Genomic DNA, 27,703 nt, shown 5'->3' with positions numbered 1-27,703 from the left:
GCAAAGTGTTGAAATATTTTGGACGGGTGGAAATGTGGGGCAGAATTTTTTAAGAAGGGAAAATAGGTCACTTCCGTCGAACTATCGTCCGGTTAACTTAACATTTATCGTGGGGGAAATAAATGGTTTGAATCGGCGTGTGATTGCTTCAGTCATGTAATTCAGAAATTAGAAATCCACAGAAGAAATCATTTATTAAATGTTAAAGTAAATCATGGCATTCAGCAACATATTTTATACAACAGCATGAAGTCTACAGCATAATTATACTATACCATGCGGTTGACAGCATATTTGGTCCGTAGCATGTGGTTGGCAACATATTTTCACTCGCTTCGATTGATTTTAGCAACCTAGAATAATTTTGGCATGACACTGTATTTGAGTTATCTGGTATATAGAATATGTTGAATATACTTGGTATACACAGCACGTGTGGTATATATTTTGATATTCATTTGAATTGTATCATTTTACATACATTTTTAACATTGAAATCCATTACATCTTAACTGATATCTCTGCTGCCACTGTGTGTGTGTGTGTGTGTGTGTGTGTGTGTGTGTGTGTGTGTGTGTGTGTGTGTGTGTGTGTGTGTGTGGGTGTGTGTGTGTTTGGAAGCCTATATAGTGTTGAGGAGAGGCATACAGGGGGTTTCGAACCCCCTGACAGTGGGTGTGCCAGGAAGGGTGATAACGCAGAGGGGAGAGCAAGTGGAACAGGTGGAAAAGGGAGGACAAAATAGCTGCTGAAGATTTAGGGGAAATCGGACGGACAGGAAAGAGAATCGTAAAATAGAAAACTAACGAAAGCAAGAACTTCATGAATGAAAAGAGTGAGAGAAGTTGATGTGAAGGAAACAGAGAAGACATGGAGGAATAGAATGAAAGGGGTAGAGTGAAAAGGGAGGAAGGGGGGGGGGTTATAGGAAGGAAGGAAGATAAAAAAAGAGGGGTAGAAGGGAAGGGGAGATTACCTCCTACTCAGATGACTGAGGTGAGTGCCAACTCCTGATGCCAACTCATGGCACCTTGTGAGAGGGGAGGGGGGGGGGGGTAAGAGCCGGGTGTAAGGTGATGGACAAGAGGCTATGGAGGGAAGGAGGGAGGGAGGGAAGACAGTAAGAAATGTAGGAGAGAGAGAGAGAGAGAGAGAGAGAGAGAGAGAGAGAGAGAGAGAGAGAGAGAGAGAGAGAGAGAGAGAGAGAGAGAGAGAGAGAGAGAGAGAGAGAGAGAGAGAGAGAGAGAGAGAAAGTAAGGAGAAAAATAATAGGTGGGACCCATGGAATGTAAACACACAACCTGTAGTCACAGATAATCCCCAGTACCGCCTGGTTGTACCGGCTAATGGTACCTACTAATGGTACCAGCACTCTTATCTGTAGTGACGTCACGTCAAGAACCTAACCCCCACAACCACCAGCCTTCTAACAACCAGCCTCCTAACAACCAGCCTCCTAACAACCAGCCTCCTAACAACCAGCCTCCTCTACCACCTTCATAATTCCTTTGGTAAAAAAAAAACCGGTGTTCACCCATCAACTACCTTCACCTGATGCCTCTGTTCACCCGGCAGTGAACAGGTGCCCAGAGCCGGGGGAGGGGGGAGGGGAGGGACCTTGATGAGCCCACAGGCTTCCTGATCCTAACAAGGGGACACACATCTACTAGATCAATAAGACGACACATCTACTAGATCAATAAGACGACACATCTGCTAGATCAATAAGAGGACACATCTACTAGATCAATAAGACGACACATCTGCTAGATCAATAAGAGGACACATCTGCTAGATCAATAAGACGACACATCTACTAGATCAATAAGACGACACATCTACTAGATCAATAAGACGACACATCTGCTAGATCAATAAGACGACACATCTACTAGATCAATAAGACGACACATCTGCTAGATCAATAAGACGACACATCTACTAGATCAATAAGACGACACATCTACTAGATCAATAAGACGACACATCTACTAGATCAATAAGACGACACATCTACTAGATCAATAAGACGACACATCTGCTAGATCAATAAGACGACACATCTGCTAGATCAATAAGACGACACATCTACTAGATCAATAAGACGACACATCTACTAGATCAATAAGACGACACATCTACTAGATCAATAAGACGACACATCTGCTAGATCAATAAGACGACACATCTACTAGATCAATAAGACGACACATCTGCTAGATCAATAAGAGGACACATCTGCTAGATCAATAAGGGGACACACACATATGCTAGATCAATAAGGGGACACACACATATGCTAGATCAATAAGGGGACACACACATCTGCTAGATCAATAAGACGACACATCTACTAGATCAATAAGAGGACACATCTGCTAGATCAATAAGAGGACACATCTGCTAGATCAATAAGAGGACACATCTGCTAGATCAATAAGAGGACACATCTGCTAGATCAATAAGGGGACACACACATATGCTAGATCAATAAGGGGACACACACATATGCTAGATCAATAAGGGGACACACATCTGCTAGATCAATAAGAGGACACATCTGCTAGATCAATAAGAGGACACATCTGCTAGATCAATAATGTGACACACACATCTGCTAGATCAATAATGTGACACACACATCTGCTAGATCAATAATGTGACACACACATCTGCTAGATCAATTTCCCAATTAATTTCAAAACGCAAATTCTCAATGTCTGTTTAAATTTCCTGCTAAACTGAAGTCAATGTTCTTTCCAAGTTCCCGCCGGGAGACCCGGTTTACATCGTAAGATTCAGTTTACATCTTGAGTTGGATTCATATCCCCCGTCGCCTAGAAAGTTTACCGCACGTGTGCCAAGCCGCAGGGAACCCAGTAGTGCTGTTCTTCCCACCAGCAGTCAGATGTGTGGCTTGATCTGCTTGATGTGTGCATTATGGTGGAGCAAGCAGGCTGTTGTGAGGGGCCAGGACACAGGTGTGTGTGTGTGTGTGTGTGTGTGTGTGTGTGTGTGTGTGTGTGTGTGTGTGTGTGTGTGTGTGTGTGTGTGTGTGTGTGTGTGTGTACTCACCTATTTGTACTCACTTATTTGTGCTTGCAGGATCGAGCATTGACTCTTGGATCCCGCCTTTCCAGCTATCGGTTGTAACGTGTGTGTGTGTGTGTGTGTGTGTGTGTGTGTGTGTGTGTGTGTGTGTGTGTGTGTGTGTGTGTGTGTGTACGCTCGTGCTTTTCTCATGCCTATATTTCTGTACGTATGTCATTCTTCCCTCTTAAATAAAATATATAACAATAGCAGTTTTACTAAGAGGGAGGGGAGGGGGGGGGGTAGGAGGGGAAGAGGGGGAGAGGGGGGGGGAGGTTCAAACTATTCGAGGAGCTCGTAACAATTCCATGTCTCCCCCCCCCCCCACACACACACAACCTCCCAGCAGCCAACTATTACAGTTAATTACGGGGCAATAATAGATTTTGTTATTGTTTTGTTGTGATTAGTGCACAAAATTGTATGTCATGGAACACAAAAAAATAATAAAAATTTAGACTCGGGTATTGAATGTATTGACAGATGTGTCATGGAGGGTTTGGGCAGACTCGACACGTGCGTGGCACTCTTGTTTGCTGCTAATCCTGACCCGCCCATGTTGGACACGGACCCAACAGTAATACCTTAGAAAAAAATTAGGTGACGCTAGACACAAAGTGGCTCGCTTCCAACCTTTGACAGATATTCTAATATAGATATATTTGTGGATCCTGTAGTACACTGGTCTACGTCCATGACTCCCAATCGAGGATCTCAATTTCCATGCCCGAGAAACCCGGAAACATCTGGGTAAGTTTCCCTTCACCTGATGCCACTATTCACCTAGCAGTAACATAGGAAGTCAGGCAACTATTGCGGGTTGCATCCTGGGGATAGTCAGTAGTTGACCAAGGGAGCCCCCCAGTAAGACCAGGTGCTGGGTTCCTGTCACCGAGAACCAACTGGGATTTATTATTTTAACAGGTGGGTTCCTAAGCTGGGTGAAAACATTTCGCAATGAAGGTGAATTGGAGGGTTAACAGGTGGTGGTGGTGGAGAGGACGGCCACCACGACACCAGCGCCCCCTCCCCCAAGCTTGTCCTTGCTCCCACTATCAGCTCATAGCAACGCCTTCCACACTGTCATACGCACCTGCGTGTGCGTGTGTGTGTGTGTGTGTGTGTGTGTGTGTGTGTGTGTGTGTGTGTGTGTGTGTGTGTGTGTGTGTGTGTGTGTGTGTGTGTGTGGTGAATGCATCATGAACTAGTGATAATGTGTAATGTGTGGCTCGTGTGGTATCTGACCACGTCGTAGTAACACTGTGTTCCCGGGCTTAAACTCTGCTGCAGACAGCTGGAATGATCAAGATGGCGAGGTATACTGGTGTGTTTCGTGAACCGGGGCCAGGACACCTTCAAGCACTTACGCATCGACTTACGAAACCTGTACATCTTACCTTATTCGAAGCGGCTTTGCTTACATTTATTAAACAATTTATGAGCTCTGAATCACAAATTAGATGCCGGACCCATGTAAGCTACCTATTGACAGACAGACTCAGTGACATAAGGACGCTATGGATCACCGTATCTACTGCAAGACATGCATCTCGGGCTGAGTTAAACATAAAGATGTGCAAGGCTTAATTCAGCCTTAAGCCTGATCTTTTGCAGCCGTGTTGTTGTGATTGCAGCCGTCATGGGTTGTGATTGAAAATAGCAACAGCAGGTAAATCAGCAACAGATCAACGTTGTGTTACACCCAATACACGCACCATAAGTCCTACCGTTAACTGCCCCCCACGGATGCCCAGCCTCCTCACCTGAAGGATGCAGGTGATGATGAAGGGCATACCTCACCTGATGAGTCCTGTCTCTCCCTCTCCTAGCCAGCATCACTTGAAGATGCTCCACACCAGCGCTACTTTGGTAATTCCTCCTCGGGTGCTCTTGGCTACCGTAAGACACATAGTAAACACAGAAATATTATTTGGCATTATAGCTGAATATAATGTACTGGAACAAATGTACTGTGTACAAATGAATATGTACTGTGATAAAAAAAAAAACAGGCATTCTATCGTTTCGAATTACGTAAACATCTCCCACTTTGACTATGGCCGTCAGAGACCTCGACCACAGAAAGACGACCTCACAGTAGATGGTGACTTCACTGATGATGACTTCACTGTATGGCGACGAAAAATCCTTCCAGAGACGACACTTCGTTTGCCAAGATAAGCTGAGGGCTGCCGGACTGACAAACAAAAAACGACAATGCTGACCTTAAAAAGATTTAAAATATACCTGAAAAAAACGCGCTACCAGGTATGGGCGAGGACTAATTTTTAGTATTTATGACCTGATTTACGCGAGGGCCACTAACCCTAGTGGCCTCGACGAGGACAGGGAGCCGGCGGATTGTCGAAGGTCATTATATATGTTTTCTCTTAATCTGACGAGCTATTTCCACTGCACTATTTCGCACTCCAGTGACACAAATCAGATAAATGCTATTTATTATGATAATTAAGTGGCAGACCGGACAAAAATGGCGATAAATCTTAAAATAAAGATGGGTAATGAGTTCCTGGAGAGAGTGATGCTAGTAGGTCGGTCCGCGACGCCACCACACCCTCACCCCGCCACAATTGCCAATTTTATACATATTAACGTCATTCTGTGTATGTTGATCGTTCACACACACACACACACACACACACACACACACACACACACACACACACACACACACACACACACACACACACACACACACACACATTGATGTTTTTGCGACAATATTGTCTCCATTAATATGCGAGGTCGGGCTCGCATTTATGATCAATTGTTTAGTTTGGCGGGAGAAGAGAAACTTTTTTTTAGTGACGTGGTAGGCTGTGTACTGTGATTATCTTGATCAGGTGCTCTGATGTACTGTGAAGATCTATATGAGAGAGAGAGAGAGAGAGAGAGAGAGAGAGAGAGAGAGAGAGAGAGAGATGGAGGGAGGGGGAGGGAGGGAGGGAAGTGTATAGGTATAGTCCTGAGTGGATGTCAACAAGGCCCACGTGTTCTACTGTTTACCTCCTCCAGGATAAACACCACTGTGCCCGGGAGATCAGAGACCGCCCATAATAGTTGCCTCCCGGCCATTGTACAGCTTGGAAAAGGCAATTTAGTAGTTTTCTGGTCATTGTAGCTCTCTCATATTTCCCCACACCTGAGGGATGAATCCAAATGATTGTGTGAGGAAGGATGAACTAAAACGGGTGAGTGGCGGCTGCCGGTAATGTCAAGGAATGGTTCAATGTTGTGTAGTGTATTATGGCAGCGCTCACCACCACCCACTGCCTCACTCACTCACTCACCCACGGTCCTCTTAATTAACGTCTTCATCATCCCACCAGTCTCCTTCCTCCAAAGGTACGCTCACCTGTGCTTCACCTGTGCTTTACCTGTGCTTCACCTGTGCTTTACCTGTGCTTCCCCTGTGTTTTATCTGTGCTTCACCTGTGCTTTATCTGTGCTTCACCTGTGCTTTACCTGTGCTTCACCTGTGCTTTATCTGTGCTTCACCTGTGCTTTACCTGTGCTTCTCCTGTGCTTCACCTGTGCTTCACCTGTGCTTTACCTGTGCTTCACCTGTGCTTTACCTGTGCTTTACCTGTGCTTCACCTGTGCTTTACCTGTGCTTTACCTGTGCTTCACCTGTGCTTCACCCGTGCTTTACCTGTGCTTCACCTGTGCTTCCCCTGTGCTTTACCTGTGCTTTACCTGTGCTTCACCTGTGCTTCACATGTGCTTTACCTGTGCTTCACCTGTGGTTCACCTGTGCTTTACCTGTGCTTCACATGTGCTTTACCTGTGCTTCACCTGTGCTTTACCTGAATCTCAAACTAGGTGTGAATTCAGGTGGTATAACTTGGCTAATCAGACGGCGCTACGCACCCGTGTGGACCTACACAATCCCAGACCAGGATTCACCAAGCATTTAATAGTCCACTTACGAAACCTGTACATCTTTCATCAATCAGTTTGCTGTTACTAAAAAAAAAGTATGAGCTACGAGTGTGAATATAACTGTAGACTTTACATGTATAACAATAACAACATTAGACCGACAACGGCCACGAAGCATTTGCAAGCTGGGAAAGTGTTTAATAAATACAAATCAAGCCGCCAAAATTGAGAGGAAAGATGTACAGGTTTCGTAAGTGGACATAATATGTACTTTTCTCAACCTATATTCGAAGCTGTGACTTGAGAGTTGCTTTATTTGCCTCCATCGGTGCTTTACATGCATCAGAACAACCTACACTAGGCACAATGCACAGCATATTACATAGAATAATTTGTATTTTAGAAAATACACGTTTCATACACCAAACTTTTGCCATAATGTTTTATATCTCAAGATAACTCAAGATATAAAACATTATGGCAAAAGTTTTTTTTTAGTATAAGCTTAGTTTATTTCAGCTCTTTTATCTATCTCTTTTTATTTATGACCCGCATAATAAATATGAAAGTAAAGAATGTAACATGGCGAGAAGGCTGGGCTGTGAACGTGTATCTTGGCCACCTTACAAATTGGCAGAAAATAATTATTACAAAGTCGATTTTCTGTCGCAGTGACACGAATTGTGATTTTCTGCCGACAGGTTGAACGTTGTCCAGTAATGGAGGGCTGGTGGGACTTGCTGGTCATTCTGGTCGCTGGAAGACAGGTCACCACTATGTACGTGGGACAACAGGTCACCACTATGTACGTGGGACAACAGGTCATCACCCTGGACGTGGGACAACAGGTCACCACCCTGGACGTGGGACAACAGGTCACCACCCTGGACGTGGGACAACAGGTCACCACTATGGACGTGGGACAACAGGTCACCACTATGGACGTGGGACAACAGGTCACCACTATGGACGTGGGACAACAGGTCACCACTATGGACGTGGGACAACAGGTCACCACCCTGGACGTGGGACAACAGGTCACCACTATGTACGTGGGACAACAGGTCATCACCCTGGACGTGGGACAACAGGTCACCATTATGGACGTGGGACAACAGGTCACCACTATGGACGTGGGACATCAGGTCACCACCCTGGACGTGGGACAACAGGTCACCACCCTGGACGTGGGACAACAGGTCACCACCCTGGACGTGGGACAACAGGTCACCACCCTGGACGTGGGACAACAGGTCACCACCCTGGACGTGGGACAACAGGTCACCATCCTGGACGTGGGACAACAGGTCACCACCCTGGACGTGGGACAACAGGTCACCACCCTGGACGTGGGACAACAGGTCACCACTATGAACGTGGGACAACAGGTCACCACCCTGGACGTGAGACAACTGGTTACTGTGGCTCTTCCTTGCATAATTTATCTTCCTGACGAAAAGCCTCGTCCTTCACGGCCGCTGCCTGCCGCAGTGCAACTCAGACCCAGATCCTCTCTTCCCTGGACGATATACCTGGAAGTAACAGCAGACGGAGACACGGATGAGGACACCCGTGTGGGTTGCGTTGTGATCAACGCCACTTCCTCGGGTACCGGCGTCGTGGCGAACTTGGGAGGTTGTCGGAACGCGACGTTGTGGAGTACGTTAATACTCTCCTGGCCGGTGATGCTTTCATCCGGCTTATTGTCAGTGTACACAATCATTGTGACTTCGGCGGGCAAAAAGCTGACCGTCACTTTGTCAGGGATAGCCAACCACACTGTTCAGCTGGATACAGGAGCTAAAAGTGTGCTCGTAGCCGGGCAGAGCGGCCAAGTGTCCGTTGCATTCCCCTCCGTGCACAAGGAGGGTGACTGCATCATTCTAGGCGCCGAGTGTACCGACAATACCTTCGTCATGCGCGTAAACAGTTCGGTTTTCTTGCGTCCGCCAACCGATTACCAAGTTCCGGTATATGTGTTTCTGAAACAATCGGAGTGTTTAGACGACATCATCTTTGGTGAGCTACCGGTAGGTAAGGGTAGGTCAGGGTGGGCCAAGTTGGACGTGGTGTACACCCGAGACGACACCAATCACACCGTGAGCGTCCAGCTCAGCAACACCGGGGTCTCCGTCCTCAGCAGCACCCAGCCTCACCATGGCCAGGACTGCAGTGATCGCTGGCTGAGACTTGGAGTCTCAGCCGCTAGCTTCTCCCTCGACTGTGATCCGAGAGGCAACGCCTACTATTGAATAAGAATAACCGGGGGAACCTACAAAGAAAAATAAGATAAATAAAATTGGTGTCTATCCAGGATTAGACAAAATATCATCTCGCCCAAAATGCTGTGCGGTTTGTGGATTTACATGACTGTAATTTCCATACCAACATTGTTATAGAACCAAATGACACCTACAATTTACAGAGAATTCTGTCAAATGTTCAACAATTAAGTGTAAGTATTTCATTTAAAATGATGTACTACCAAAAAACACACATATAGAAAATGTTCTTACATTAAGCATTGCATGCACGTTATTGTAACCTTGTCACCGTCGCCCACTGCATGCATGTCTGGTGCATGACGGTCAAAATTATATGTAACTGGCTCACCACAGATATAAATTGTATAGCTAAATGAAGATTTCGGGCTTTAGCTGTGTCTTTAACCTTTTTCACTACCACCCATAGGATGGGCATTGGGTTCACTATCACCCACAGAATGGACATTGGGTCCACTATCACCCACAGGATGGGCATGGGGTCCACTATCACCCACAGGATGGGCATGGGGTCCACTATCACCCACAGGATGGGCATGGGGTCCACTATCACCCAGATGATGGGTATGGAGGTCCACTACCACCCAGATGATGGGTATGGGGGTCCACTACCACCCACAGGATGGGCATGGGGTCCACTATCACCCAGATGATGGGTATGGGGGTCCACTACCACCCACAGGATGGGCATGGGGTCCACTATCACCCAGATGATGGGTATGGGGGTCCACTATCACCCTGATGATGGGTATGGGGGTCCACTATCACCCACAGGATGGGCATGGGGTCCACTATCACCCACATGATGGGTATGGTGTGCATAATAAATAAACAAAAACTGAATGTACTTGCACAATACATCACTTGATATAATAGATTCTTTAGTTACAAAAAATACATTAGTTTTTGTAACAATTTAGGTGTGAACGTACACTAAATCCATATTAGTACAGCTTATAGCTATTATAGATTGGATAACAAGTTGGGCAAATTACAGTCTCGCAATGGCCCTTTAGTTTCAGATTCAGAGACCTTATTCCTAACAACTTACACAAATCAATAATGGCTGGAGTAAACATGTGTACAGCGGTGTACACCTGTTTATAATAGTATACCAATATACTATAATATTCAGCATGTTCAGTCCCCCCTTCATTTCTATACACATTTTGTACTCATATTTTTCTACTAGATGAGGTACCCAGCAGTGCCCGGGTATGTCTGTCTCGCCCTTTCTTCCCCTTTCTTTTCCCTTCTCTCTCTCTCCCTTACTCCCACTCTCTTTCTCTCCCTCTCTTGCAGTGTTGACTTTTTTAAATGTTGCATCTGGTCATTTTACTATTATGAGCAGTGTATGACGAGTAGAAAACTTCTGTTAATTTTGCAAAGATCAGTGTTTAATGTTTTATAATACTGTGAGAAAAATAATGGTTTTGAAATTTTATTCTTTAAAGTATTTAATCAAATGGAATTTGGTGGAATTCAACATGTGATCATGGCACGCCTGTTCTCTCAAATTGTGGTGACCACGACCTAACCATGTTGGGCACATACCCCACAGCAATCACGGTGAAAGCTGAGTGAAGCTACCCCAAAGCATCTAGCCTCCAACCTCAGGCATTCTAGTTTATGTAAATGATAAGAAGCTGTCGGTTTGTCAAATTTCTATTCCCATTTCTCATTTCAATTTGCCCATGGTACAAGTTGACCAGTGTTTACCTGTTAATAGACCATAATAAAACTATTTTTTATTTTTTATTTATATATATAAGAATTTTTACATTCTTGTAAAGCCACTAGCACGCGTAGCGTTTCGGGCAGGTCCTCAATATGTTCATTATAGATGAGCAATTCTTCCTAATCACATAAGCGAAAAGAATTCATATCATAAATTCTCCCTTCTCCTCCTCGTCTCCTTTTCCCTCCTCTAACACATCCTTCTAATCTTCCTCTTCCTCCTGCATCTTCTCCTGACCAAGATCAAGTTGAAAATGTTCAATAATTGATTTATATATGAAATCAAATTTATGCAATATATAAGTCTTTCGTTCCAAAGATCGACATTTTTTTAACGTGTGTCGTGATCACGTAATAACTACCAACTACCGTAAGTGGGTAATAGACTTATTAGATGTCAATTACAATACCATCACTGAATTTAAACCGAGCTGGGACTTGGTTTAGGGCACTACGTCAGACGTCAATGCTATTCACTTGTGTCCAATCAGTCGAATTAGCCTGACACTCGGCCCCGAGGTTCAGATGGCAATTGTTAGCACAGTGTGGCACTGTTGTAGTGCCACCAGGTGTCGTTGGTAGGACTTTTGATCGGATTTTGTTACATTAAAGCACCTTAAGTGACTCACACTTTCAATTGGAAAATATACACATGTGCAGTATTTATTTTTTTGTTAATATTGGATTGTGATGTATATATATTGCATTATTTTCGGTCCGAGCGTAACTGCGTACTCCGAGCATGGTGGTACAAGCAGAGCTGTCTTAACGAGGAGTTATGTTCGTGGAGTTGAGAGCTGGCATTATCAAGAGTGGGTGCAGTTGTCCTTCCTGGGGGAGCCCTGGCCGCCGCCCGCGCCTCCACTCTCCCGCCACACGCTGCCAGTCAATCGCCACACTACCTCGCGCCCTCACCCACACTGCTGACACCACGGCACAAACCCACACTGGTAACACCACGGCACAAACCCTCACTGCCGACACCATCATAATAAGGCAGATACACTCACGTTGTTGTGGTCGGTTACTCTACCTTACACCCCGTCCTCCCTCGACACTGTCTCTGCAAGTCGCCAATCATTGACTTACACCCTCACACTCCGTTTTTCCATCAGTCACACTTGCACCATTGCTCTTACACTTGGCACCACCACCAGTAACCACCTACACTCACACCAGCCAATAAGGCGTCGTGGCCTACAACAATGTAAACAACAAAACAGTTTGCGTGATAAACAGGTCCGAGGTGTCATAATTAGAAAAAAAATGAATAGTTGTGATTTGTGAAACGATCGAATGTACAAAGAAAATGTTTATAACAGCCTTCTATGGGAGGATATAATCCCAGTCTATGAGATATGTAACAAGACAAGAAGGAAGGCAAGGAATCATAACTCACAAAGCCTACGGCTTATCTTGAGGTTATCTTGAGAAACAAGACAAGAAATGGAAGCGACATTCATATGGGAACGCTTTTACAGCTGTCTCGTGGATAATTAAACCAGACGATGTAATACAGTTGGAGTGAGATATAATAGCGTTCGGACGCCTTGGATTGTGAGAGAAGAGAGCCCTTGTGGTCTTGTAATTGTCCTTTATTCTCTGGAGTTGGGAAGTGGAGGAAAGTGACGCAAACGAGGCAGCATCCAAGAGATACATCTCGTCCACCGGAACCTGCGGCTCAGAGGCTCCCATCACCATGGCAACACAGCATCTCCTGGTCGCTGTAATGATGCTTGTTGGTAAGTTGTTCCCTGTGTGTTTGTCGGGAATGTGCTCCAGCTCCTTGGCCCCCGCCACTTGCTCTCATCAGCCACGTGTTTTTTTGTTTTGTTTTAGTTTACGCTTGAATGACGTTAGCCTTCAGAATTTCCTCTTTAGAGCAAAATTGGTCCATATAAAACTAATGGATTTTTTAATCCACATCTCTGGCTAGACTAATTTATCCAGAGCCACGCAGAGTATAATGACAAATTTAACATTTAGATAAAATGACATATGCCGCGTGACACTTTATCAAATTGTTTGATCATACTAATGCTTAATGGGCGATATTTGTCTGATACATTGAGAGATTTCCCCAGGAGGAAGTTACTATAGGCATCACAGTTTGTGTAATAATTACAATAAATAAAAATATTAATAACGATATGGCTGCTAAAGATGCAATAATGTGGTGCGCAGATGTAATTAATTTATAGTTACAATAAATTAGTTTCATACAGGTGCCTGGATTGGAACCCAAGTTCCATTTATACCCAAGTTAGCATTATAAATGACAACCAATAAATTGGTTGTTATTTATACACCACAGATCTAGTACATAGCTGCCACATAGAAGTTGCATATTTACCCCACGTATCTACTCCCTAAGTGCCACATATATACCTGTATATACATAATTGCCGCATAGATACTACATATCGATCACACAGCTACCACATATCTACGAGAACGTGTCAAGCAGCCTAAGACACTGAAGCAACTGTTTTCTTATACTTACAGGTTCCGCTTGCGGCACTCCTGAGGCGGCGCCACCCTCCCCTGCGTCGGCGCCACCCTCTCCTGCGTCGGCGCCACTCTCCCCTGCGTCGGCGCCACCCTCCCCTGCGTCGGCGCCACCCTCTCCTGCGTCGGCGCCACCCTCTCCTGCGTCGGCGCCACCCTCCCCTGCGTCGGCGCCACCCTCTCCTGCGTCGGCGCCACCCTCTCCTGCGTCGGCGCCACCCTCCCCTGCGTCGGCGCCACCCTCCCCTGCGTCGGCGCCACCCTCCCCTGCGTCGGCGCCACCCTCTCCTGCGTCGGCGCCACCTTCCCCTGCGTCGGCGCCACCCTCTCCTGCGTCGGCGCCACTCTCCCCTGCGTCGGCGCCACCCTCCCCTGCGTCGGCGCCACCCTCCCCTGCGTCGGCGCCACCCTCTCCTGCGTCGGCGCCACCCTCTCCTGCGTCGGCGCCACCCTCCCCTGCGTCAGGTGAGTCATGAGGCGCCTGCTGCCTCAGAAATACAACTATAGTCTCTAATTACCACTTTCCAGCTCTTATACCAACCCTTACTGTCGCTCTGCCACTCCGTTAAAAACACAACTGATTCCCCTAACCAGAAACATACGAACCCAAGCAACCCACCTAGCGTATCGAGACCAACGGATAGAAAGCGGCAATATTACGGAGCCTTGAATTTTACTATTAATATATCTTATTTTCTAATCCGTTAAAAATGCGACGTGTTAGTTGAAAGGCCGATTGAAGAGGATAGGATTCCACTGTCTTTTGAGTATTTAGACCTACAAGGAGAATTATTATTAATGTTGGCATTAGCCAATCTGGAAATCGTTATGTAAATAATTTGGAAATTTCTGAGAGGTCAGGTTCCAAAAATATCAATAAAATGCCAATATATTGGAGTGAGAGATATGGTAGGAAGTGCAAAATAAGTCCCATGGAAAGTCTAGGGTACAATAAGCCCAACTGTGTAAACCTCAGAGGCTCACGACTCTGCAATCTCCTGCCAACATATTTAAGAAGTGTCACTGAAACTACAGTGGAAGTTTTCAAGAGAGAACTGGACAAGTTTCTACTAGTGATCCTGGATCAGTCTGGCTGTGATGGCTACAAAAACAAACTCGCAGGCAAGGCAATCAGCAGGGAAGGCTTGCCACGGAGGAACTCTCGAAATTGTCAACAGGTAAAGATTAAGCCTGTTAGGCTTATCAGAGTCCTTCCCCCCCCCCTGCTCAACGAATGATATTCCCAGAATTTTCTAACTGGTTAACTCCCAGGTATCTATTTACTATTAGGTGAACAGCTGCATCAGGTGTAAGGAAACGTTCCGAACCGTCTGGCCCTGTAAGGGAATCGAATCATTTTGTATGTGTCTTTAAGGGTTTTATTTAACTAATTGTCTCCAGTAATTAGTAAACTCCTGATCCAGGATTCATGAAGAATTTACACAACCACTTACGAAACCTCTACATCTTTCCTTACTTATGGCAGCAATGTCTACACTTATGAAACAGTTTACGAGCTTGGAAGCTTCACAACCAAAGATTAGTATTGTTATAAACAACTTCGTAGTGCTTCGGAGCTCATAAACTGTTTAATAAATGCAAACAAAGCCGCTACGATTAAGAAAGGATGTACAGGTTTCGTATATATGTGGTTGTATAAATTACTCCATGAACCCTAGCCCTGGAAACACTCGCTCAGACTCATACAGTACAACACACAGGATCGCCAAATAATACATCTGAAAGAACGTCGAAGGTGACGTATTCGCCTTTTCAGAAGGCATTATATAAGGTTGCTGTGTTGAATGCAGAAATTGTGTTGTAGCGGGTGGCGTGGCTTAAGGGTCGGTCTTAGTAGCCTTCTTGTTGTTCTTATTTTAGATATAGCTACTCTGAACGAAACGTCCATGTAGCACGGGGCTACGTGGACGTGGACAATTATGAGCCCGTAATTGAGTTCGGTTATTCGCGATAACCTTGCTACTGTGATATTTGGGCCAAAGATTTAAATGGAGGTGGGGTTTCCTCATTCTTTCCCTGTTTCTTTTTTCGCTCCTGTTTTAGTGCACTGGTTTTAGTCTTGTTTAGCAGCCTTTCTGGTGTCCACTTACACGGGTTACTGAGGGGTGGAGTGGTACAAGGGCACGCTCGGCCAGCGACACCCACAGACCAGCATAAGAGTACGGAGGGGAACGCGACCGAACACTACAAACTGTACATGATGCCGTGTAAATACGACAAAGCTCGTGGTATTAAGTCATCATAATATCAGTCGACTAGGAAGTGGGGTCCCTGAGCTGTATCTTGATTCCTGTAAACAATATTACGTGGTCATAACAACATAAGAACAGAGGACACGGCCGAAGGCCTATTGACCCATACGAGGCAGATCCTATTTATATCCACCCAAATTCATTCATATACATGTCTAACATATACTTCAAGCAGTAAGGTGATGCTTCGTCTATTATATTACCCGGTAATTTAGTCAATAAATTTGTTCATACTGGTCAGCCTTCAATCCCCGACCAGTGGTTGGGCATCATTCCTTACCTCCGTCCCATCCCAAATCCTTATCCTGACCCTTTCCCAGTGCTATATAGTCGAAATGGATTGGCGCTTTCTCCTGATAATTCCCTCCCCATCTATAAATCAACAACCCCTAAAATTCAGATAAAATTTAACACCTGTCTTGTCTCTCTCCTCCACCACCCCGTCGGCGCCCCCAGCAGGTTGCCAGGACGGCTGGGCAGCCTTCGGTGAGCACTGCTACCTCTTCTCCAATGAGGTACAGACCTACGACAGCGCCAGGAGCAAGTGTCAGTCTACAGGCGGCGACCTCGTCTCTATACACTCGTCTACAGAGAACGTTTTCCTACTTTCTTTGCTTGACCCTGGTGAGTAAATAGTGTTCCAGTGAAACAATGAGGAATCTTCTGAAAGTGGTAAGTAACTAGTGTCTCTGTTATGTCAAAATACTGACAATAAACAACCGTGTAATGTTATTATAAAAGACAGCAATTTTCCGAGTGCCAGTTCGAACCCACAGATGACTACACTGGAACCTGGATTGGTATGTCGGATGATGGTCACCCGGGCTCCCTCGCTTGGTCAGACGGGACCGCCACCGTCTTCACCAGCTGGGAGACATTAGAGACCTACCGTGAGTATACTGAGGACAGGATGGGGAATGGGGTGACTGGAATTGGGGAAAAGTGGGGAGTATAGAGGTGAAGGGGGATTGGGGTTCACATGGGAGGTGAGGGAATGGTGAGAGAGGACGACGAGAACGGGCTGTGCAAACTTGTGGTTAAAGAAAGTGTTTTCGTTTGTTCCCCTTGCAGGCTCGAGCACCCAGCCATCCTGTGTTGGATTCTCCCGCGGTGCCTCTGGCAGGGCCGCCCGCTGGAGCCTCCATGCGTGTCACGCGCACATGCACTTCGTCTGCAAAAGGCCTCAACAGGCATGGGCCCCGGACACGCCCAAGGAAGGCTGCGCACAGGTGAGAAGCTACTGTATACAAAAGTCTATTTTGGGAACTGAACTGGGCTGACTATATTGTCAGGTTGTAATGTATTAGCTTAACTTAGGCTATGTTAGGATCGGTGGAAAGTTTAAATTGGCAGATTAATATTGGACGTGCAATACACCAAAACATCCACCATTGCACCAATGTTTGTGTGTCAGCCTATAAATTCTTAATATTTTATAAATTTTGTAATTTACACCAGTAAATCGCCAGAGCCAAAGCTCAACCCCCGCAAGCACAACTAGGTGAGTAGATATAAAATGCGTTTATTTTTTTAAATATGGCATTAAAACTAAGCATATTGCTCATACAATAAATGATATCATGTATCGCCCTTTTTTCAGTGTTCCTCCCGTAGAAAACGCTCCAGTGGCCTGGAACTCTCGCGGGAAACACCCGCTCCTTCGTTTTCATCTCCCTTCCATTCACGCTTCTCCACACCCTTCAAACGAGGTGGAAGCCCACACTACCAACTCCCAGTGTTGCACACCTCCCATGGTAACACGTTCGGGCACGTCTCCACGAAATTATCCCAAAATATTACTACCTCACAGATTCGGAGACCATATGCATAATAACAATGGTAACCAATTTTCCCAGCCTCAGCCAAACATACCACAACCCCATCCACTGCAGTCGGTTGGCACCTCGTTACATTATCAGTCTTCTGAAGCTGCTCCACAGAGGAGCAACGTGGCCCGTGGTAGTACGGCTCAGGCTACGACACCGCCCTTGGCAGCAGCTTCAAGTGAAAGTATTCCAGCTTCGTCCAGAACTGATTCAAGCTCCAGCACAACAGTAGATAGCATGGGCCAAGATACCCTGACGCCGACGCTGGCTCCGGAAGCAGGTCAAACAATCCTGACACCAACGCTGCCTCCGGACACAACGGGCTGCGAGTTGGTAAATATAACCTATATTTATAGTATGCACCGATCCTGGTTGATACCTGGTTGATGGGGTTCTGTGAGTTCTTCTACTCCCCAAGCCCGGCCCGGGGCCAGACTTGACTTGTGAGAGTTTGGTCCACCAGGCTGTTGCTTGGAGCGGCCCGTAGGCCCAGGATCCTATAGTATGCTTCATCATTTGTGAGCCAATTTAATTATTTATAACGTACATGATTCATGAAGATAAAGATGTGTCGTTTCTCGACTCGAAAATGTACGTCAGATGTCAAAGTTGTTTGTGTCAACATTTTGTTTGTAATTTCAAGTTACTAACGCAAGTGTACGTTGGTGTAAGTAACGCAAGTGATGAGCTTGCCATATGTGGACAAGTTCTCCCACATGTGGAAAAGGGATTGTATTTTAAGTTGGCTTTTGTTGGTTTAATAAGGAACTCGTATTGATTGATATAAAAAGGGTGCCTGACAGTTGATTGGACAGCGCTTCGGATTCGTAGTCCTGAGCTTCCGGGTTCGATCCCCGGTGAAGGCAGACACAAATGGGCAAAAAGTTTCTTTCACCCTGATGCCCCTGTTACCTAGCAGTAAATAGGTACTTGAGAGTTTGACAGCTGCTACGGGCTGCTTCCTGGGGGTGTGTAACAAAGAGTTACACAACCCCAGGAAGGGGGTGTGTAACTACACAAAAAGAGGTCCTCAACCAGGACCACGGTCCTGATCGAGGACCGGGCCGCGGGGACGCTAAGCCCCGAAATCATCGAGATAACCCGCGATAAATATCTTAATATATAAAAGGTTTCCCTTTCACAAAAAAAATATTGTTCTTTGGCTGGTAACTTCTCCTTTTATTGTGTTCTATTGAAACAAAGCGAACACCTAATTTTGTGGACAGGATTCACGAGTAAAATATTTAGAAGCACATTTGCAACCAGGCTGGAGTAGATAACCCATCAGCTGCCTCCTCCCCAGGGTGACGAGACCTTCAGTGGTTCCTGCTATAGTTTCTCCGGTTCCGCTCTGTCCTGGAGGGACGCCCAGGCGGATTGTCGGACACGGAACGCACACCTCATCGTTTTTAATGATGGGTAAGCACACACAAACACACACGTCTCTGATGATTGATTAATGAAGATTAAGCCACCCAAAAGGTGGCACGGGCATGAATAGCTCGTAAGTGGTGGCCCTTTTGAGCCATTACCAGTTTCAATAGACGATACTGGAGATTTGTGGAGGTGCGACTGCTCCCTGCGTGACGGGAGATGTCTCCCGTGGACCAAATGACACACACACATCTCACCCGTATGTCCTTAATAACAGGTGAATGTGCACTTCCCCTCACCTGCCTAGCCTAAATGACACCCCCCAATCATCGGTATTTGCGTTAACTAATGACGCGAGACAAACTGTTGCTTTAACTCCAACTATGTAAGCGCGCGTGGTCTTCAGGATATGGGACGCACCAAGAGCGACCTTGAGATTTGCTCTGTGAAAGCCCTGACCTGGACATATTCCATCTACAGAATATGGTCCAAGACCACATCTAGGGGCAGACCACCTTAGTCCCAGGATAACTGTGCACAGGGTGCATAAGGGTCATAAGTAGTCTCGCTTAGGTGAACCGCAGCCAGGATAGCTGGTAGCCAACTATCTAAACAGAGTCGTCATCTGGAGTACCACTTCTCCAAATGGTGTCTCGCAAGAGGGTGGATGACCTGGCCGGAGCCCACGAGTGGGTAAGGCGGCGGCCGGAGGGACCCCCATGTGCATACATGATATCCCTCCAGCTCAGGGCCTTGTTAGGAGCTTCCACTATGAATAGTTTTTTTTCCATGTATGCCGATGTCAAGTCACCAATCCTGCCGCTTAGGTAGCTTGCTGTTTTGCCTTCAGCTTTAGTTCTTTTTAATGATATACTGTGCACCTCTCCCTTTGTGTGCTGTGTCCCATATAAGAAAAAAGAAATATAAAAGAATTTTCCATTTTGTGTATGTTATTTTCATGTTATTATTGTGTGTTATTATTATCATCTTAACTCTTGTAGGTTGTGATGAGATCTGCCATTTATGTGTATTTTAGTTTGTGATTGATAGGGTATTAGGTATGCTTAGGGCTGCCTTCTCGCCATGCCCTGTGGCTGGGGAGATTGGTGCCCTGAAGCTACATAAACACCCTAAACCCCCCCTAAAGTGGCAAGGGGAGTTAGGGGACAATAACAGTTGGGACTGAGTATGATTTGTACTACTAAATATTGCTTGGATTCATATATTGATTTTTTTGTTTTCAGTTACCTTATGTTTTTGTTTGCCTTAATTTTGATACTGTACCTGGAATTCATAAAGGGAAGGGTGACTTTTTGTTAGCACAAACAGACGACGATGATGATGATGTGAATTCTAACTCCACCCTAAACTTAACTTTCTAGATTAGAATCAGCGTTCATCTCCCCGTTGCTAAGAGACCTAGGAGATCGGAGCTGGATTGGACTGTCCGTTACAAATAATGAGGTTTTCTCCTGGGTGAACGGGGCTCCTACTGACTTTAGCAACTGGGACACGCTCCAGCCAGGTTATTTGTGAACCCAAATGTCTTGTCAGGATGAAATGGGCATGTCTCATACACTCACAAATACTCTAATATTATACAAAATAGATGCTTTTGATATCCTTAGATTTTTGCTTTGACAAGAAAGCTAATTATTAATGAATATTTCGAAAAGAACGCTAAGTGGGTCGACAAGCAACTGTGTTATCAATAATGCTAATGTGTTATCTCTCTCCCCACAGCACTTCGCCGGGGGTCCTGCGTGACGGTCTCGGGGGCGGAGCACAACCCGGGCCGATGGGCAATGAAGAACTGTCACCACAAGCTGAAGTATATCTGTAAGCCACACCAAATGTTTAATTATATCGTGGTCCACGGGCAAGGCACGCGTCTAGGATGACCCCAGGAAGGGGATTCGATTCCACCAAACTGATCCAAACATTTTTCTAAGATACTGAAGCTCTTCTCACACTGGTGTTAGCGTATTTCTCCAGATAATTGTAATATTTAATATTTTTCTTATGAGACTTCATTAGAATGATAGATTAAAGATCACATCCAATAGACCCCAAGAACATATAACAGTAACTAATCTTTTAATAGACAAAATGTCTTTAATCATTGGAATGGAGTTGAACTCGAGTTGAAGCAACTCCTGTGATCCCTGGGTGACAATAACAGAAAACTCGTGTCACACCCACTACTAGTGGACCATCGGGTATCGAACACCCACCCTGCATGAAGCTAGGCCATTGCTCTACTGACTAATCCAAGTGCATGAACGTCGTCACAATAATTACTTTAAAGTGCCGTGTCATTATTTGCGTGGATTGTTTACTAAGTTGTATATCAAAATTGTGTTCGACCTGTAATTTATATGTATCTTGGTCGGGGGATTAGTGTTCAAATATCTTTTAGATATTATTTTCATTCATTTGGAAGTATCGCCATCTGTATATCTATATATTAACCATACAACAATTATTATTATTTTGGCAGAGTTGTTTGTTCATCTCCGTCACAAGCTTTTCATTCTACTCTGCAATCCTTACAGTAATTCCGCCCCCCCTCCAACCCCTACATGTTACAGGTTTGGAAACAGAGTTGTTGGTTTACTGAACACATTAGTGGGTAACATAAAAGATCACTGGATTAAATCAAGCGTAGGTTAGACAAATGTTTGCATTCATCTCTGACAAGAAAATCCTTGTCAAGAAATCCAAGTTTGCCAGAGCGGCTGTAGCCTAGCCTAACCGTCATATCTGCAAACATCACCCTCACTCCCTCGTTACAACCAGTCCGTAGTAACCCCACTTCACTGACATCATCAATCATACGTTTTTTGTCTTCTTATTTAGGCGAGTATGACAGGGAAGGTGACTTCACACTCGCCAAGATCACGACTGTTAACTGTGACGAAGGTTGGCACACCGTAGGGGATCGCTGCCTCAAGGTCAGTTAATTTAACTAACTTTGGTGAACAAATTACTATCTCGTCGTTAATCTGTAGTAACGAGGTCAGATGAGCTATGGAATTATCTTGTTGAATAATTATATTTCCGAGACTTACTTTACTTTTTTACTTTCCGAGACTTTATCATTATAGTGAAATTATATTCTGTTAGTTTCGACCTCAATTATAAGGGACGTAAATAACTTAATAAATACTTAGTAATGCTCAACTTAGCACAGATTGAATGTTCTCAGCCTAGCACAGGCTGAATGTTACATCGTTGACTGCTCCTGTCAAAAGGTATATGAATCCATTTCAATCAAAATCTTTCAATTCGGATACTGGTGACGACCCACAACCCCTAAAAATAGAACTCTGTTTTAGGGATCATAAATTTTGTTCAAGCACTTAGGTTTTTTGGATTTCTTTGTTACATATATATCACATGCCTTAGATTTTCAGGAGTGATATAGACCAGAATAACACTTGGAATAATAAGTATCAAGTGACGTTATACATGCAAGTACAAATTATTTTGAAGCTTTCAACCTGTAAGCTGCGCAGCGTTCAAAAGTACCAACTAAAAGCATGACTACAGTTTGCACCTGTATATAGCCTACTACCGCGACAAATATAGTACATAACCTATTAATATGACGTACATAGGGAGAATTTTTCTTACAGTAATCCACTATGACCACGGTGGTGTGTTATTGCCTCATCATCATTACATTCTAATGTCTGGTCTCCACGCACAGCTGTTTCCGACGCCGAGGCCGTGGCGTGGAGCCGTGGAGATGTGCTACGCCACAGGCGGACAACTGGCTAGTCAACGAGACGCCCTCCGCCAGATCATGCCGAAGTGAGTACCCAGTTTCAGTTTTAGGCTGAGCTTTTAAAATTATCATTTACAGCAATTTACCCTGTATTTGTATACGAATTTTGTGACACTGGTGGATTTCAATGTGCTCTAAACAAAGTTTTATTGCACTTTATCAACTGGTTCTCGCCTTTCTTGTAATTTACATATACGAATGCGTAAATTAGTTTGTACCTGGATGGGGTTCTGGGAGTTCTACTACTCCCAAAGCCTGGCCCGGGGCTAGCCATGTACTGCATGTGATACGTAGTCTGCACTGAATAGCTGAAAAATCTGATGGAAAACTCTATGGAAAATCAAACCCTCATTTTACTTCCTAGCAGTCATTGGGTATTGGAAAAGGAACCAGTTCTACTAACAGAGGGGCATGAGTAGGGGGGGGGGGGATTGTTGACCCTTATTCACCTATGACTCCCCATGCAATCACAAATCACCATGCAATGTTGCATGAGGCCAATTGCAAGCATCTAGCCTCCAACCTCAGACAGACATTCCTCTGTACATAGATTATACAAATGCTGCCTCCACTACCTCTTTTCAAGGTCACATGATCCCCCCCAATCCATGACAAATCTAGACAAATTATATCACTAACAATGACTCAACACTGATAACGTTGATTCAACATTAATTTAACATTTCACGAGAATATTTGACCCGCTGGATTAATAGTGCAACATAATCTTGCTAATTTTGTATACTGTTGCTCGGGTCTGTATGCAGAGTTCAGTTATGCCTTCTGTGCTTGCATCATAAAATAATTTAATATACTTTTCTATAACGAAACTTTAAGAAATTAATAACTTATATTGTAATGTACATTCTTGATTACATTTAGGTAAATATTTATATATTCAACACTGGGGTCTTGTAGCACAGCAGTCTACGTCCTTGGCTCTCAATCAAAGGACCTGGGTTCAGTCCCTGAGTATAGCAGAAATGCTTGGGCATGCTTCCTTTCGCCTAATGGGCCTGTTCACCTAATAGTAAAACATGTACCCGGTAGTTAGGCAACTGATGTGGGGTTGCAGCACTGTGAAGGCCAGTAGTTGAATTTGGCCTGTGGTTTCCGAATGAGAATTTCAAACAATTTCAAAGGGGTCTATGTAGCTAAATATATATACTATTATCTAACAAAATTTGAACCACCTATGTGTATTGAATTAAATGACTCCTATTATTGTTCACGTGTAATTTTAACAGAATAAAAATACAGGCCTTTTAACATATGATTATGTATTTCTCGCAGCACTGGCTACTGTCAATTTTGGTAGCTCAATGTACCTTTGTTGTTGGAGTCCACAGGTGAGAACGTGGTTGTAGGGGAAGAGTGGTTCACAGGTGAGAATGTAGTTGGAGAGGGAGGGGGGGGGTCCACAGATGAGAACGTAGTTGTAGGAGGAATGAGACATGAAAAGTTCAGAACCACTGCACTAACAGAACCCCAATAAACTTAAGAAAAGGTCTACTTTTCCCCACAAACGGGAATTATTCTCTAAGTCTCAATTATTGTACCAAATATTAGTCTGTAGTGTAGGAATCATTGTTTTGTCAGACTTGCAGCCCGTCCTCGTCAACAAAGGCCAACGGCTCGTTAATCCAGCTGCCAAACCCCCTATTTATGAATGGAAAAACACTTTACACACAAGTCAACTGATGACGTTCGAAGATTGCTCAAACAGTGCTTCGCTGATGACCTCTGTTCGAAACGTAACTCTGTAAATGTTTCACCCATGTACTGCAAATATAAATAGTTGCCAAGAGAACCTAAATACCTAACATTACCTATGCTTAACTATACATAGAACTTTAATGAATAATGTTAATCTATATATGAGAACAAACCTGTTTTAAATACACATTATGTTAAAAATTATGAATGCGTCTTGGGGGTTGACCCCCACTTTAACGAGCCTAACCTGAGGACAGGTTGAAATACCTCACCCCCATACCACAAATACAAAGTTGCAAAAGAGCCTTAACTTCTAACCAACGCTTAAGTATACACAATACACTAATGTATAATAATTTATAGTTGAGATAATTGTTATATTGAAAGTGCAACAAAAGTTACAATTTATGAACACACATTTGAGGTTGGCCGCCGCCTAGACGACCCTAGCCTGAAGACAGATTGCAAACTTGATTCGTACTGCAAGTCCTCATTTTCTGAAGGATTGCAATCTCTCATTTTGTTTCTATTCAACTTCTTTCTACTGTATGTTAAGCTTATTGAGGTCTCCTTAGGATCTTAGCTCAACTACTGACCTTCCCAAGGATGAAACCCACAACATTTGCGTAACTCCCAGATATCTATTTACTGCTAGGTGAACAGCCTCATGGTATAATAGAATATTTAGGAGCTACAAGCATTTTGCCCCAAGAGTGTAACACTTATATGCTGTGCTAACTATATTAACCTGCAGTGTTAAAAGGGATTCTTATACTGCGATTTGTGGATTTGTACTCACTGAATTCATGCGTCCCTTGAGGGACTTAAAGTAGAGGGAGGTAGAAATAGCCTAAGCTACTCTATCCCTTTGGGATGTATTTTCTTGTCTCAATGAACATATTTGAACTTGAACTCATCAAATAAAAAAAAATGCCCGAACGTCTCTGTCCTGCCGCAAGGGATCAAACCCAGGCTCTTTTGGTTATGAACAGACTTAAATTACAGGACCCTCAAAGAAACGTTACTTCTATGAAACATTTTTCATACTCAACAGAATTTGGCAACTTTGGTTTGACATACATAACTTGTCCTTATTTATATAATTTATGGCTTTCTCTCTTTTTCCCGACAGACTTCTCGGATTCACCCACGTCATAAGCCGCAACTCAACAGTCTGGGTCGGATTAAAAATAGACCTTAGCATGGGTATGGAGAAGTACCGTTTCAGTCTTTAGCATCAATAGCTAGCTGCCTCTGTATACGAGACCAAAACGTTTTTGTATGCAAGATCAGATTCAACCCGCCTTCCTAATGGAATGTAGCATTTTGACATATACTCGACCTAAGGCCAAAAATTGTCGTACTAGAAAATGGAAGCGGCTCACGAAATTGACATACTGCCCCATTTTCTGTTTTGGGTCTTTGAGTAAAAGAACTACTCTTTTTGGGAGTAGTTCTTCTACTCCCCAAGCCCAGCCCGAGGCCAGGCATGACTTGTGAGAGTTTGGTCCACCAGGTTGTTGCTTGGAGCGGCCCGCAGGCCCACATACCCACCAAAGCCCGGTTGGTCCGGCACTCCTTGGAGGAATAAATCTAAGTTTCCTCTTGAAGATGTCCACGGTTGTTCCGGCAATATTTCTTATGCTCGCTGGGAGGGTGTTGAACAACCGTGGACCTCTGATGTTTATACAGTGTTCTCTGATTGTGCGAGATTGTGCCTATGTGTAGGGATTATGCCTATGTGTAAGGATTGTGCCTATGTACCCCTAACCCTGCTCCTTGTCCTCCTATCCCATCCAAGTGGCTAGTCATACTGCCTTAACGCTTTCTCCTAATAATTACATTGCCTCCTAACACTCTTCGATTCCAGGTGCATCCACTTCGGGTTGAACCTTTGTAACCAAAGACTTGGCCATGTTACCATGGAAACTTATAATGATGTCCATGACACTAATCCCATAGGCCACCTCAATAGTTTTTTTTCCAAAATAGAGAACAGCCTTCTCTATTAAAGTAGCAGTTTGTCATTTTTCAATAACAATGTATCTATTAATATAGAATTAATTTTTGTTTTCTTGATCACATGTTGTTCAAGACTTTTTCACCCAGTAATTTAAAATTAACTGCATGTTTTGTGTTGGCTTTTAAGACCTGCCTGTAATGCTATGCGTGTTAGTGACTTTGCAAGAATATACCACTTAATCACTAAAATATGTACAGTACTTTCACAACTCATTGTACCTTCTTGTATACTGTGTATGTAAATAAATAAGACTTCTCTAATCTTAAGATCCTCATGTTCCAATTTAGAACTTTAAATTTAATTCAATTAATAAGAACATCTGTCTTGGTCTTTAGAGCATCAAACTGCAATCCTGCTGTGAGTAACTTGCATTTCTAGGTATGAACACGATTCTGCCTCTTGGCCTCTTGGCTGTATCTTGGAATGATAATTTACCTTTATAACCTAAACCTGTTTCATAAAAGGTTAATATAAATGTATACCTTTTCTCTATTTCCAGACCAAAGGCAGAGATACAGCTACTACAATCCTGATGGGCTGAGTGACTTCAGAGGGCCCTGCGTCTCAGCAGACATGACTAGGTTCAAGTTATCTTTTGCAGTCTGTGACGAGGAATTACCATTCGTGTGTGAGAAGATACCAGGTGATACCTTTACCTGACCGCAATTAAATTCCATCCCTTAATATTTTGGCTAATATTCCCATTTCCCTAATATTTTGGCTAATATTCCCATTTCCCTAATAGTTTGGCTATTATTCCCCCTAATATTTCTGCTTTATTCTTCATTTCCCTAATATGTCGACTGTTATCCCTCATTTCCCTAATATCTCAGCTATAATTCCATAATATTAAGTATATATTTCTTAATATTTTGAACATTATTCCTTAATATTTTGAACATTATTCCTTAATATTTTTCAATTTATTCCATAATATTTTGAACAATATTTCCCATTTCCATAACATTTCAGGTAATATTTTTCATTTTCCTAACATTTCAGGCAATACTGTATTTCTCATTTCTTTAATGTCAACTATTGAAAAAGATCATTTGGAGCAATATGGGGATTTGAACCAGCATTCTAGTGAGTACCATACACTAGCCTTAACCCACTCTGCCATGATAGGACAAAAGCTATTCAACCCGCAACTCTACTGAGTTTACAACCAGGTTTTATGA

At 44.0% G+C, this 27,703-nt stretch overlaps 2 protein-coding genes across 5 annotated transcripts in view; both read left to right on the top strand.

The window, feature by feature from the left end:
• Positions 1–9,649, top strand: part of LOC123764335 (uncharacterized) — an 89,685-nt gene extending 80,036 nt beyond the window's left edge. For 3 of the 4 annotated variants that reach the window (XM_069316057.1, XM_045751959.2, XM_045751958.2), the window contains exon 2: positions 7,695–9,649. In XM_069316057.1, coding sequence (XP_069172158.1) covers positions 7,695–9,245 — 1,551 coding nt within the window. In that variant the 3' untranslated portion in view covers positions 9,246–9,649. Of the gene's footprint in view, positions 1–6,145; positions 6,457–7,694 lie in introns of those variants that run through there. The other variant, XM_069316058.1, reaches the window with a different exon arrangement.
• Positions 9,650–11,714: 2,065 nt separating this feature from the next.
• The window catches only part of LOC123764334 (macrophage mannose receptor 1), a 41,049-nt gene continuing 25,060 nt past the window's right edge, over positions 11,715–27,703 (top strand). Inside the window, 14 exon segments of the mRNA XM_045751957.2 lie at positions 11,715–12,754; positions 13,518–13,985; positions 16,253–16,417; positions 16,570–16,683; positions 16,865–17,022; positions 17,394–17,564; positions 17,566–17,952; positions 18,923–19,038; positions 20,376–20,518; positions 20,737–20,832; positions 21,853–21,947; positions 22,706–22,809; positions 25,632–25,705; positions 27,022–27,165. Coding sequence (XP_045607913.2) covers positions 12,712–12,754; positions 13,518–13,985; positions 16,253–16,417; positions 16,570–16,683; positions 16,865–17,022; positions 17,394–17,564; positions 17,566–17,952; positions 18,923–19,038; positions 20,376–20,518; positions 20,737–20,832; positions 21,853–21,947; positions 22,706–22,809; positions 25,632–25,705; positions 27,022–27,165 — 2,278 coding nt within the window. The 5' untranslated portion in view covers positions 11,715–12,711.

This window comes from Procambarus clarkii, chromosome 82 (genome assembly GCF_040958095.1).
Source record: "Procambarus clarkii isolate CNS0578487 chromosome 82, FALCON_Pclarkii_2.0, whole genome shotgun sequence".
Taxonomy (NCBI): domain Eukaryota; kingdom Metazoa; phylum Arthropoda; class Malacostraca; order Decapoda; family Cambaridae; genus Procambarus; species Procambarus clarkii.
The sequence above is the reverse complement of the archived record's forward strand: the minus strand, read 5'-3'. Positions and strand labels throughout refer to the sequence as shown.